Raw genomic sequence first — 14939 nt, 5'->3', positions numbered from 1 at the left:
TACATAAAATATGAATAACTCACGTGGCAGTACGCTCTCTTTTAAGGGACACTTTATGTTTCTTCTTGTGTCAATTCCTGTATACCACATCTGTGAACACACAATAATCTGTGTTATGCATTACTAGTTTATGACGAGCTCATAGTGCATTCAGATTATGTAGTTATGGATGTACTTGATAAAGAGTTTGGATGAGGTGCACACCTGTACACAGAGACATGGCACCAGGTAAGAGAAGCTCAGATTAACTGTCGGATTCACTTTTGGGTCAATCTGAAACACAAACACTGACTTCACATTCAGCATGATCATTTGATAAATCATATATTTATCTATGCAAACCCTGTGCATCTAGAGTGAAACTGTACATAGGTAAATGTCATTAAAAATATTTTACCACAAAATCAAAGAAAAAAAATGAATTACAATGCATCCGGACATTTTACGTTATTGTAACTCATCTTTCAACTGTGATTCTAATGACAGTAATACAGTCATTTTTACAGACATTAGGTGCATCCCAACCGCACACTTCTGCACGATTTTACTCACGATTTTGTAGTGCAAGTAGTATGTTAACACTGAAAATGCAGCAAAAAGAAGTGTACTTTAAGTACCCGGCTAATACACTTCTTCAACCAGAGTGTGGAATGTTGGGCACTAAATGCATTCTGTGAACACGGTTTGCCGTACGTAGCAGAAGGGGCAGAGTTACTTGGCAGCACTGCTGGTCTGACAAAACAATTGTAAATAATGAAGAATGTAGCAAAGCTTCAGTGAAGACAGCACCTTACAAATGTGAGTTGAATGCTTTACCATCACCCCATAAGTGTTGAACTGAGGTAGGCTAGCACGCTAAAGCTAGCAGCAACATATCACATGTGCTTGAAACGTCACTTACATACAGCTGTTAAACAGCAAACGCTTCAGTGTAATAAAAAAAAAAATGTTAAGTGATCCATTTGAGACGATACTACGCTTTGAAAATTCATTCACTACAAGACTTAGTGCATAGTATATTTTGTAATTGCATAGTGTGTCGTTTGGGACACAGCTATTATCTAAACCAACATAAAGGTAGTACAACAAATATGAACATGATGTATAAATACTTTACAAATTAATACATCATTTGTCTCACTATACGGTCATATGCTGAAAACCAGTGAGATGCTGCAAAAGCATCCATCTGACTCTTATATACATAGATGACAATAAAAATAGCATAGGAACACATCCTGTAAGAACATCAGATTTGCAAACTCAATTGTAAAATGTATTGCTGTCGACTGTAGGTTTATGTTCAATGATATGAGAACAAAACAAAAAACATATTGACTTCTGAAGCCACTTTTTGTACTGTCTAATCAATGCTGTACTCGTCTGACACAATGAAATATATTTTAATCTGAACTATTCTATTATATGTAGATTTGAATTATAATGTATTATATTTGTTTATTTGGGGGCCTTCCTCAACAAATATCACTATACATGATTAATTAAACAGCACTTCATGTAATTAATTAGCTTTAAAAAAAAACAATTTTATCAATTGACTGCACAAGTAACTACTAAAACATTTTATATTTCTTTCTCCTGATTTTGGGGTGAAATATGACCTGTACGTGTTCGTACACACAGCAGACAGTACAGACAAATTCACTGCATTCTTGAATATTTAGGTATAAACACACACTTACACACAAAAAACACACACTTGCACATATTCACCCACCTGACCAAAATAGGTTAATTCATTACACTCTGCATATGAATGCTTGTAACACAGGCTGATCCTCACAATTTGATCTGTTTGCAACTTAACAATGAATTGTTTAGCACGGTTATCCACGGTGACACTGGCTTCAGGCATTGAGTCTTCATAGTCTGGTTCAAGACATAGTCAAAACACGCATGAATCAGCAACTTTAGTCATTTAATGCAAACTCTGGACATTTGTGGAGCGAGTGAAAGAAACAGACACCTGTTTTGACGTGCTCAACGATATAAGATGCACTGATCAGCATATCACTGTGGCTGTAAACAGACATGCTGACCTCAGAGCCAGACTGAGCCGGGAAACAGTCATACCGCAGGATCCACTAGAGGGAGACAGTGTGACAATGAGAAGACGGCACGTGCAGTACAGCTGAACACATGCAGCGGTACACAAGCGTTCAACTCACATACGTCCGATGGGGTGTCGTGGTCGTCTTGCGTGTCTGAACTTTAGCTTTATGAGGCTGAAACAACTGCTCCCCGTTAGTGCTGTTCCACTGGAGAGGAAGAAAATATCATCATTATTATAGTGATGGGTATTTGGATAATACCCATATAATATCAGGATATTTGTCAAATAGTGTCGATATCCGATGACACTGCCCTATCGAACAGCCCTATTTCATACCAGAACATTTACCAAAATGTTATAGCCAAAATCAGGTAGTCCTGAGCTGAATTCTGATCAGATGAGCAGCATTCAAAGCTGCTGTCAGATATCAATAAACACACAACTGTGATTGTACATTCTCCATTAATGTGACAAGCTATGAGTCTTGGCAACTGTTAACAGCCTACAGAAATTGTTTATTTTGATTATTAATATTAATGCATTGAACTCTTTATTGAACAATTCTGTCTTTCCTTACTGAAAAATCCTTACTGCCTTGATGCTAGTTGCTTAAAAGTCATTGCAAAATTGGGTTAGTTAGTTCTGAAATAAACTTTAGCATCATTTGTTTGCAGGTTATCTAATGCAATGACATTCACACATTTTGAAGTATGACTGAAGCATCCAAACACATTTGAGGCCACTGTATATTCATTTTGATATTCACTGTAGTTCTCTCTCTCTATCACAACACATATTAAACTTCCAAAGGTCAGCAGACTACCAAGAGAGTGCTGTTTCTGTTCCAGATGAAGAGTGTGTGGGAGGCACCCGTTTCTGAGTCACTGAAGTCTATCTTCAAAGCTTCATTTGCCACTACAAACACAAAACCAAATGATTTATTGCCCAAAAATGACAATTTTGTCATCATTTACTCACCCATATGACTTGTTTGCTTCCGTGTAACACAAGAGTCAGATCTTTTCAATGAAACAGTTGTTCTACATCACAAAATTTTGTTGGATTTTGACTCACTCAATTATCCTGTCAGAGTCGTTCTTGATTATACAGCCAATGTACATTTTGGTCTGTTTCTCACCCAAAGCTATCACGTGGCTTCAGAAGACTTATAGCACAAGAGTCACACAGACTACTTTTATGGTGCTTTTTGGCACTCAGCTCCCCGTTTAAAGTAATTGAATGGAAACTCTGAGCAGGACTTTGTTCAAAATGTGTCTTTATGTGCCCCACGGAAGAAAGAAAGTCATACAGGTTCTGTAAAGCATGAGAGAACATTCATTTTTGGGAACTATTCCTTGAACTTAAGTCATGATTGTGATATGGTTCATTATGATCTTGTACATACGCAGAGGTTCCACATAAAGCCGCACACGGACGCACACATCCTGTCCATGTAGAGCTGTGTAGAGTTTCAGCTGAGGCAGGCGGTCCACTTTCATGACAACATACAAGAAACATACAAATGAAGAAAAAGAAAAGATTTCAGACAATGAAAATGATCTGCGATGAGCATATGTTTGATTGAATTGTAGTCTGCTCTGCTGAATTTCAGTGTAAATGAAATTTATGGAATTATATGAAATAGCGATGAAAGAGAAATCCAAATTTAAAGTTAATATGAAAACGTTTACAACCCATTTGACTTCTGTAATGTAATAATGTGAAACAGGATATTCATTAAGATAAAAAATGGAGAACAGGACTTGGTTAAATTCATCAGGAATTGACTGGTGAAAAGTGAGCGTTTCATACTAGGGATGGGCGATATTTGAGAAATATGGATAACACTTTATTTTAATGTGTCCTTGTTACACATATTACATGTACTTACTATAGTAATAACAGTCAATTATATGTAATTAAAAGCAACTAACCCTAAACCAAACCCTTAACCTAACCCTAAACCTATAGTAAGTACATTTGTTAATTAGTAATAATCAGTAATTACTTGTGTAATTACACTGTAACAAGGACATTTTAAAAGTGTAACCGAAATATGTTCACGATCATTTTTATTTTATTTTTTATTATTTATAAATTTAGTTTTTGTATTATTTTACGATTTGTGAACCTGCAGAGTTGTGTTAACAGTGCATGTTAAACTTAAACTGGTCTGTGGAAATAAAGCGAACTTAACCCCGAGCACCTCCTCAGAATGTCTTTTTTTTATTTGTAGCATTCTCACAGATGACAGTATACTTGCAACTGTTTTCATATGACTGAAATAGAGAAGAAAGAGTGAGAACTCTTCACACCTCTGAACAAACATCAAAATCAGACACAGACATCGTCATCTGTTCTTGAAAATATAATAAAGTGTGTTTCTTCAAGCACGTGTCTTTGTGTCTAACAGCATTTCTTGTCATGTGTCACTCCGAGACGTCTTGCAGGTTGCCCGCCACAGTGGCAGATAGATGAGCAAAATTACACGCCGCTGCGCATGAAATAGACAACCCGCATTTGGTGGGTAGCAACTCGCAGCAGGTGCTAATTTTATTCAGCTACTATTTAATATTTATGGCGACTTCCCAGTTCCATGGTTTTGTCATTTCCTGATATTGTTGAACATTGTCTGCCAATGAGTGTTGATTATGATCAGGATATTTGTCATATAGCGTCGATATCCGATGACATTGCCCTATCGAACAGCCCTATTTCACACCAGAACATTTACCAAAATGTTATAGCCAAAAACTATGGAGCTATTTGGCTCTTTTGGTGACATCAGCGGAAAGTCATTTCAGACACAGAGCTATTAAACAGGTCCCTGGCGCAAAATGTTGTTTTCGATACATTCTTTCTAGTGAAAGAAATACATAAATGATTATGTTGATGATGAAAGTCAAAATATGAAATGCCATGGATCAATATTTAGTGAGTAATCCATTATTTTGTAGCGGAGGGTCAAAATGACCATTTTCGCCACGATGGAGCAAAACTACATGTTAGAAAATAACCTTAGAAATGTGTGTGTGATTATTGTATTTTTTACACAGAGACAGGTAGATATATTACTAATATCAGTTGACTTCAGCACCTCTTGTTCCACTATTTGCCAATGACGGGAGTCTAAAAGTTTAACTAAGAGTTTTTCTAAAGTTGGAGTGCCTATAACTCCAGAAGTATTAAAGATATCTTAATATAATTTTAGATTCTGGTTCAGAATAAACTTTCTTTTCTGAATCTTCATTTTTAAAGCCACATATGGTTAAATCCCAGAGATATGGGGCTCTCAATGTGGTTCCATCCCAAAAATAAATTGTTTTTTCACCCATTTTCAATGGTTGAAAACCAAATGTGGGTCACATGGTATGAAGCTAGTTTTTCTTGTCCAACACAACAAAGATCTGATGTACAAATAATGTGAAGCTTGAAATGTAGCTTTGTTTATTCACGTTAAAACAATAACGTCAAAATCTCGATCAAGTATGTTTAACTTCAGACAAAGTATTAACAAATCAAAAAATTGAGCAGAAGTTTCAGAAATTTGTTTGACATGGAATAACCCTATTACATTTTGATGAACTAGTGTATTGTATAATTACTTACCAGCACCACAGCGTTCCTTAAGATACAACAAAGAAAAAGAAAAAGAGAGATGTTAAAATAGATCTGATACTTGAGCATTCCTTTACAAGATTGTAATTTATTTATTTGATTACTTATAGAATGTAATTACAATCAGTGCATCTATAATTCAGACCTGAACATGAAAATGTTCATATACTGCAGTGACTGTTTCATATGGAAGGCATGTTTCTCCTTTTAATTTAAGTAAAAAATTAAAATAAAGCAGCTGATATTTGAGTTTAAAAAATATAAAGCATGTGGTTTTCACAGGTCTATTAATGAATAGACTCTGTGCATAAGAAAAGATTGAACTCTGCTTAAATATAATGTTGTTCATGAAATAAGCAATATAATGTATGGTGTTACACCATACATATTGTATATATGAGCATGGCGATAAGGCTCTATATGTTAAAATAAATAGTTTTTAGACACTTTTGAGGTGAAACAGATCTTGCTCCACAAGGAAGCGGACAGATAAAATCTCAGAAGGTGGATTTTCATACAATCATGCATATTACTGTGACATATTACTGAGATATTATACTGTAGCTGGCTGCCATATATAAAAATCTGCATTGTGACAGGGGCAATACAAACAAAACTGATTTTACTTTTCACTGGTCCCATTATAGCTAAATTTCTAGATTCAAACTGTTCACCGTTTACCATTTTATTTTTAGACTGACTGATTTTCAGTCTTTCCTTAAGCCAAAAGACAGTAAACATAATACATGCACATAAATACAAATAGGGTGAATTCTGATAAATTGGGCCACTTTTGTCAGCTCACTTTTACTTAAATTCACACTTTAAATATCATATTCTCTGACAGTGGACTTAGGACTCAGTTTACACCTTTAACAGCCATCTTGGATAATCCAAAAAAAAAATAAAAAATACAGGTGTAAACATGGTTCAAAATGTTTTGTGATCTGATCTCTCAAACCACATGCATGTCAAATACATGTGACCACATTGCATTTGCACATGCATGTCAAATACATGTGACCACATTGCATTTGTCATGTGACACACACTCACACACACACTCACACACACACACAACAGTGAAGGACTGTCTTCTCACCTGTCAATCAACCTCTAATAAACAAGAGTTTTATACTTTACCAGTTACGTGCAACCTTAAAAAAATAAACGTCCTATAGAAATATTGGGAAAAGTACATACATCTACATGCATAAAACTTCAAAAAGTTCTAACATCAACATACAATGACACAGATCATGTGAAGCGCACAAATCAAATTAATTTATTACCAGAATTCAAATTTGATTTAAAATTCATATGACTGCTTTTAAGGTTATGTAAGGGATAATGTACAGTCAGCCGGTTGGGGTGATCAGGACCCCGACACGAAGCAAAAGACTCTTGTATCACACCGAAGGGATTTCTTTTGTGATAACAGGCTGTACATGATCCTGCTTATTACATGTCTACTAACTATGAATTGAAAGGGAGTTAATTCTGAAATTCTGAATTTTGCACAACCCTGGCTGGGGTCCATGTTGGTTTCATAAATAAATAAAAGTTAAAGGTATTAAAGTACTTTCCATGCACCTTGAATACATGAGAGTTTACCCACCTAAATCATTAATTTCCTAAATGTTTTCAAGCCTTTATTGTTTTTAAATATCATGAATTTTTTAGTCAAGAATATCAAGAAATCATCTCAGGGTTACACCAATAATTAAATATTTAAATATATAAATATTAAATATTAAATAATCAAAAAGTGATTTAATATTATACATATTAAAAATATTTAGTAATTTATATTTAATGATATGAAATATAAAAAAAAAATACATAAATAAAATATTGATATTTAATGATATAAAAAAGAAAAAAACTTTACAAACAGTCTAAAGGGCTCCTCTCTGTATTTTGTCACATGACAACATAATGGCTGCATGCATGTTAAATGCACCACATGACAAAAAATTTTGTTTTAAAGAAATAATAATAAAAGATTATTCTGTAATACCTGTGCAACATTTCTTTTTTCAAGAAATGTATTATTATTATTTACTGTCTCTGGATGGTTACCCCACATGACATTTTTTACTTTAGCCTAAGCCCCAGAAAAAATATCATGATGACTTTGAACTCAGTAACTGAAAACATGTTCATCATAGAAGAGGTGTATTCAAATAATTGTTTTATGTGAAATGCATTTGTAATACTGTATATTTATGAATAATTTTAGCAGTAACACATGGATGACATGAGTGATTTGGAGTGATGCTTATTAATACCAGAGCTAAACTATAAAGTGAATATATTCCATTTAAAAACTTTTCTAATTGAGTGCACTGAAGCATCACATATCACATGATTCATTTTGATGGTACAACAGCCCAGGCCATATGTCTGTTTATGAAGCAGTTGAGCTCAAATTCAATCTTGAAAGAGCTGCAGAGACTTTGGCAAGGGATGCAACAATTGTGTGTTTTTCCAGATAAAGCAGAAAGCAAAGAATATTCCCTCAGGTCAGAGAATTATTTCCCCTACAGGAATGAATACGGAAGTCATACTTGTGTAACCATGCTCAAACGAACATACAAGTGTACTCAACATATGAATTAACATTGACCACAGAATTAAAACCTAAAGCTGCAGTTTCAGAAAACACTTATATTATAAAGATGTAAAAAATGTGGATGTTGCAATCCTGGAATCTCTCTTTATATACAATGGCAGCCAAAAGTTTGGAATAATGTACAGATTTTGCTGTTTCAGAAGGAAATTGGTACTTCAATTCACCAAAGTGGCATTCAACTGATCACAATGTATAGTCAGGACATTACTGATGTCAAAAACAGCACCATCACTATTTTATTTTTTTTTATCAAATCTAGACAGCAGCCATCACTCCAACACCTTATCCTTGAGTAATCATGCTAAATTGATCATTTGGTACTAGAAAATCACTTGCCATTATATCAAACACAGTTGAAAGATATTTGGTTCGTTAAATGAAGCTTAACATTGTCTTTGTTTTTGAGTTGTCACAGTATGCAATATACTGGCATGTCTTAAGGTCAATATTAGGTCAAAAATGGCAAAAAAGAAACTCTAGAAACTCATCAGTCAATCATTGTTTTGAGGAATGAAGGCTATACAATGCTTGAAATTGCCAAAAAACTGAAGATTTCATACAAAGGTGAAACACTACAGTCTTCAAAGACAAAGGACAACTGGCTCTAACAAGGACAGAATGAGATGTGGAAGGCCAGTTGTACAACTAAACAAGAGGATAAGTACATCAGAGTCTCTAGTTTGAGAAATAGACGCCTCACGTGTCCTCAGCTGACAGCTTCATTGAATTCTACCCGCTCAACACCAGTTTCATGTACAACAGTAAAGAGAAGACTCAGGGGTGCAGGCCTTATGGGAAGAATAGCAAAGAAAAAGCCACTTTTGAAACAGAAAAACAAAAAGAAAAGGTTAGAGTGGGCAAAGAAACACAGACATTGGACAAAAGATAATTGGAAAAGAGTGTTATGGATCTTAACCCCATTGAGCTTTTGTGGGATCAGCTAGACTGTAAGGTGCGTGAGAAGTGCCTGACAAGACAGCCACATCTATGGTAAGTGCTTAAGGAAGCGTGGGGTGAAATGTCACCTGAGTATCTGGACAAACTGACAGCTAGAATGCCAAGGATCTGCAAAGCTGTCTGTGGCAGCGGGGGTGTGGTCAAGCTTCTCTCCGGAGAGAGAGAAAGCGGTAAGGGCGCTTACACCTGAGCAAAATTATGCCTGATGTATTGCGAGAGGCCTGGGAGGAGGGACATTCAAATAGTAAGAATGAAATTCAATACGTTCTTGATCTTAGAGCAAAACTCCACACTTTGGGACAACTAGCACAGGAGAATTTGCTCCAAGCTCAAGAACGACAGCGCCGACTGTATGACAGGGGAACTCAGCTAAGGGAATTTGCACCGGGAGATAAAGTGCTTGTATTACTTCCCACATCGAGCTCTAAATTACTCGCCAAGTGGCAAGGACCCTTTGAGGTCACACGACGAGTGGGAGATCTCGATTATGAAGTTAAACGAACCGATAGAGGGGGCACACGTCAAATATACCACCTCAACCTCCTGAAATTGTGGAGGGAGGTGGTCCCTGTGACGTTGGCTATGGTATTTCCAGAGAAGGCAGAGCTCGGACCGGAGGCGAGTACAAACAGTTCATCCCGGTCACTTGCGGAGACCACCTCTCACCAAGTCAACTCACGGAGGTTGCCAGGTTGCAACAGGATTTTGCGGATGTGTTCTCCCCTCTACCAGGTCGTACGAACCTCATTCACCACCACATCGAGACCGAGCCAGGGGTCGTGGTACGTAGCCGCCCCTACCGATTACCCGAACACAAGAAGAAAATAGTTTGGGAAGAATTGGATGCAATGCTCGATATGGGGGTAACAGAAGAATCCCACAGCGATTGGTCCAGCCCAGTTGTTCTAGTGCCTAAGAGCGACGGGTCTGTACGGTTCTGTATGGATTATAGGAAAGTCAAGGCGGTGTCTAAATTTGATGCGTATCCAATGCCTCACATTGATGAGTTGCTCAATCGGTTGGGCACTGCTCGATTTTATTCGACATTGGATTTGACAAAGAGTTATTGGCAGATCCCCTTGACACCAATTTCCCATGAAAAAACCGCCTTCTCCATACTGTTTGGATTACACCAGTTTGTGACACTTCCGTTTGGTTTGTTTGGAAACCCGGCTACATTTCAGCGTCTCATGGACCGAATCCTCAGACCGCATTCAGCTTATGCTACTGCCTATTTAGATGACATCATCTTTTACAGCAATGATTGGCAGCGGCACATGCAACATCTGAGGGCGGTTCTGAGATCGCTGCGCCGAGCGGGACTTACAGCAAACCCCAAGAAGTGCGCGATTGGGCGGGTGGAAGTACGGTATCTGGGGTTCCACTTGGGCCATGGGCAGGTTTGTCCCCAAATTGACAAGACAGCAGCGATTGCGACCTGCCCGAGGCCCAAGACCATAAAGGGGTTGAGACAGTTCCTGGGGCTGGCTGGCTATTATAGAAGGTTTGTGCCTATTATTCGGACATCACCAGCCCGCTGACAGATCTCACTAAAAAGGGAGCTTCAGACCCGGTCCAGTGGATGGAGCAGTGTCAGCGGGCATTCACGCAAGTTAAAGTCGCACTTTGCAGGGGGCCGCTTTTACATTCACCTGATTTCTCTCTCCCTTTTGTTTTACAGACAGATGCTTCAGACAGAGGGCTGGGGGCCGTACTCTCGTAGGTGGTGAGGGGGAGGAGCGCCCGGTGCTGTACATTAGCCGTAAGCTCTCGTTGAGGGAAACTAAGTACAGCACCGTGGAAAAGGAGTGTCTCGCCATCAAGTGGGCGGTCCTCACTCTCCGATACTACCTGTTGGGGCGGACCTTCACCCTCTGTTCCAATCCTGCCCCGCTCCAGTTGCTCCACTGCATGAAAGATACCAACGCGCGGATCACCCATTGGTATCTGGCTCTTCAACCGTTTAAGTTCAAGGTGGTCCACAGACTGGGGGCGCAGATGGCTGTCGCCGATTTCCTCTCCAGGAATGGGGGGGGAGTGGTAGGCGGGCCAGATGGGGGGCGTGTTCAAGCATCTCTCCGGAGAGAGAGAAAGCGGTAAGGACGCTTACACCTGAGCAAAATTACATCTAACACCTGTCTCTAATTTCAGTGAGCACGAGAGAGCGGCTTAAAAGAGCCACACCGCCAGCAGTCGGGGAGAGAGATTGGTGCAAGGAAGGCCACGGTGTTATATATGGTTATGCTGATGACGTAATGAAGTGGGACTCTTTAAGTAACTATTTGCTTGTGAAACTGTTGAGTGTGTGGAACTGTAAGCGACAGGGTGCATAATTAAACGCCTACCTGAACCAGGAAATCTTGCTTTTCACCTCCTCCTTCCACTGAGAAGTGTTACACTGTCATTGCTGCACGTGGAGGATTTTTTGATGAGAACTCTTTGAGTTCTTTTTTTCAAATTGTACTAGTAATTTTTCATGTTTGTAATGTCCTGACTATACATTGTGATCAGTTGAATGCCACTTTGATGAATAAAAGTACCAATTTCTTTCCATAAGAGCAAAATCTGTACATTATTCCAAACTTTTGGCCATCAGTGTATGTTCTCCTAAAATGAGAGATTCATGGATAATCCATTTTATATATATATATATATATATATATATATATATAAACTGTGCACCTTTAGCAAGCTGGACCTGAAATATTGATATAGTTATCATGACTGCAACAGTAGTTTGATGAACTACTAATCAGAGTATTGTGGACGCATGCAGCAAGGCACTGGATGTTTTTTGTTTTTTTTTTTACTTTTGTTTTAAAAATGGAAGCACTTTCTGTAACTGAGATGTTATTGGTTACACTGTGCAAATAAAATAGCAACAACAGGAAATTTGTGAAAGGAGTGAAAACTTTCTAGATCCACTTCATAGATCTGTTCTCTACAAAGTCAAAAGAAAGTAGGGGAGGGGAAATTTGAAGAAGACCAAAACCTCCTCTTCATTTTCCTCTCTGAGTTACTCTGTTCTTTCTGAATGCATGTTTATTTGAGTGACTAGTAACACAGTTTTGAAATAAAATTGTAAGTGATATTCATATAGTTCAGACAATAAGTTTAGTGTTTTAGACCTAAGACTAACATATTTAAGCTTCTTGTACTGGACCTACTGAAGCTCATTTAAAAATCTGTATAACATATGCAGGTGTGTAGATATATAGGTTTGATCCAGTATATACATACGTAAGTAGAAGTATAGATCCAGTATGTGATATAGGCCTAAAGGTATTTATTTAGATATAGGTAGCAGTATATACAGTATATAGACATAATGAATTTGTCCCCATCCTGATTTCTTCTGTGTTTTGTGTTTTTCATGCTAACTTGTTTCAAAAATTCAAACTAAATCTAACATAAAACAAAGGCAATTTGAATAAACACAAAATACAGCTTTTAAATGATAATGTTATTTGTTGAAGCAAAAAAATTATCCAATACCAACTGGGTCTGTGGAAAAAGTATGTGCCCCCTTAGTTACTAAATCCCCAAATCTATGAAACTGCATTCATAATGGGGTTCAGCTGGACTAGACACACCCAGACCCAGTGGCGGTTCTAGCTTGTATGGTGCCCTGGGCAAAACCCGCTTCAACATGCCCCCAAAGTTGTTGATGGATGAGGAAAAAGGTGATTGAACTATATCAGTCTGGGAAGGGGTACAAAGCTATTTCAACGGCTCTGGGACTGCAAAGAACCACAGTGAGAGCCATTATCTCCAAATGGAGAAAACTTGGCACAGTAGTGAACCTTCCCAAAAGTGGCCGACCTGAAATTCCTCCAAGAGCACAGCGATGACTCGTCCAGGAAGTCACAAAAAAGCCAAGGACAACATCCAAAGAACCACAGGCCTCTCTCACATCAATAAAGGTCACTGTTCATGACTCCACTATCAGAAAGACATTAGACAAAAATGCCACCCATGGAAGAGTGGCAAGGCGAAAACCACTGCTAACCCAGAAGAACATTAAGGCTCATCTGAATTTTGCCAAAACACACCTTGAAGATCCTCAAAGCTTTTGTGAGAATGTTCTGTGGACTGATGAGTCGAAAGTGGAACTGTTTGGAAGTCAGAGGTCCTGTTACATCTGGTGTAAATCAAACACAGAATTCCACAAAAAGAACATCATACTTATGGTCAGGCATGGAGGTGGTAGTGTGATGGTGTGGAGATGTTTTGCTGTTTCAGGGCAACTTGCAATAATTGAGGGAAACATTAATTCTGCTCTCTACCAGAAAATCCTAAAGGAGAGCGTCCGGTCATCAGTCCGTGAGTTGAAGCTCAAATGCAACTAGATTATGCAGCATGACAATGATCCAAAGCATAGGAGTAAGTCCACCTCTGAATGGCTCAAAAGAAGCAAAATTAAAGTTTTGGAGTGGCCTAGTCAAAATCCTGACTTGAACCCAATTGAGATGTTGTGGCAGGACCTTAAATGGGCGGTTCATGCTCGAAAACCCTCCAATGTGGCTGAACTAAAGCAGTTCTACAAAGAAGAGTGGGCCAAAATTCCACCACAGCATTGTGAAAGACTGATTGTTGCTGCTAATGGTGGCACAACCAGCTATTAAGTTTAAGGGGGCAGTTCGTTTTTAACATGGGTGATATAGGTGTTGCAAAACTATTTTGCTTCAATAATAAATATATATATATTTGAAAACTGTATTTTGTGTTTACTCAGGTTGCCTTTGATTTATGTTATATCTCGCTTGAAGATCTAAAACAATTTAGTATTAAAAATACACAAAAATAGAAGAAATCACGAAGAAAAAGACTTTTTCACAGCACTGTATAGTCATACAGATATTGGTACAGGTAAATAATACAGTAACATTAACTGAAACCCATTAAAGTTCAAATGTTTATGTAGTTTAAGCAGATGGAAAGCAACATCACAGTGTGAGATTTACCTGTTAACACATGCAGACTAACCGCAAAATTACTCAATAACCAGCACTCAGATCTGACAATTAAACACTGATCATCTAAATGTGTTTTGAAGTCGTAATAGGTGTATTGTTATAAGCTCATAAAGAAGGTAAAATCACGCTCACCTCTCTGGCTTTGAGAATGTCCCGTCGGTAGATCTCTACGCAAAACGACAATTCCAACAAAACAAAAGACAAAACTACATAAACGACAAAAGACAATCTGTGCATGGCCGCAAAATAACATCAAACAATACTTGAGCGATACATCATCCGGTGAAGACGATCAACCCGACACAGACGCTGTCCAATGGGGGCGGGAGGATTCTTTGAGTGGCGTTCCTTTGGGGTCAAAATTATGACTTTGTAGCACGCGCTTGTCTCATTGAACGTGTCACTCAATGGCTGTGTTTGGTTTGGAAGGCTGCATGCTTGGTAGGACGCGTCCTTTGAAAGCTGCAGTATACCGAGCATCCTCCTTTAAACAAGTCTCATTTAAACGAGACAGCTGAACGGAATGGAAGGTAACATGGTTGCTATGACAGCACACCACTCTTAAACAAGCATGAGTGCTTCAAGTGAGAAGGGAACAAAGTCCCTTTGGAAGTTAATGTATGAGGTACATTTTAGGAGAGTTATAATGATGTAAAGAGAAAAGAAAATAGATTTTACA

At 38.0% G+C, this 14939-nt stretch overlaps 1 protein-coding gene across 1 annotated transcript in view; it reads right to left on the bottom strand.

Annotated features, from left to right (window-relative positions):
* The window catches only part of LOC127424012 (interleukin-17 receptor E-like), a 29235-nt gene extending 14671 nt beyond the window's left edge, over window positions 1-14564 (bottom strand). The window contains exons 1-9 of the mRNA XM_051668772.1: window positions 14393-14564; window positions 5684-5699; window positions 3480-3566; window positions 2898-2989; window positions 2190-2279; window positions 1988-2105; window positions 1739-1890; window positions 205-273; window positions 24-90 (exon numbers count right to left, since the gene is read on the bottom strand). Of these exons, the coding sequence (XP_051524732.1) occupies window positions 24-90; window positions 205-273; window positions 1739-1890; window positions 1988-2105; window positions 2190-2279; window positions 2898-2989; window positions 3480-3566; window positions 5684-5699; window positions 14393-14497 (796 nt within the window). The 5' untranslated portion in view covers window positions 14498-14564. The remainder of the gene's footprint in view (window positions 1-23; window positions 91-204; window positions 274-1738; window positions 1891-1987; window positions 2106-2189; window positions 2280-2897; window positions 2990-3479; window positions 3567-5683; window positions 5700-14392) is intronic.
* Between the last annotated feature and the right edge of the window lie 375 nt (window positions 14565-14939).

This window comes from Myxocyprinus asiaticus, chromosome 33 (genome assembly GCF_019703515.2).
Source record: "Myxocyprinus asiaticus isolate MX2 ecotype Aquarium Trade chromosome 33, UBuf_Myxa_2, whole genome shotgun sequence".
In the NCBI taxonomy this organism is placed as follows: domain Eukaryota; kingdom Metazoa; phylum Chordata; class Actinopteri; order Cypriniformes; family Catostomidae; genus Myxocyprinus; species Myxocyprinus asiaticus.
The sequence above is the reverse complement of the archived record's forward strand: the minus strand, read 5'-3'. Positions and strand labels throughout refer to the sequence as shown.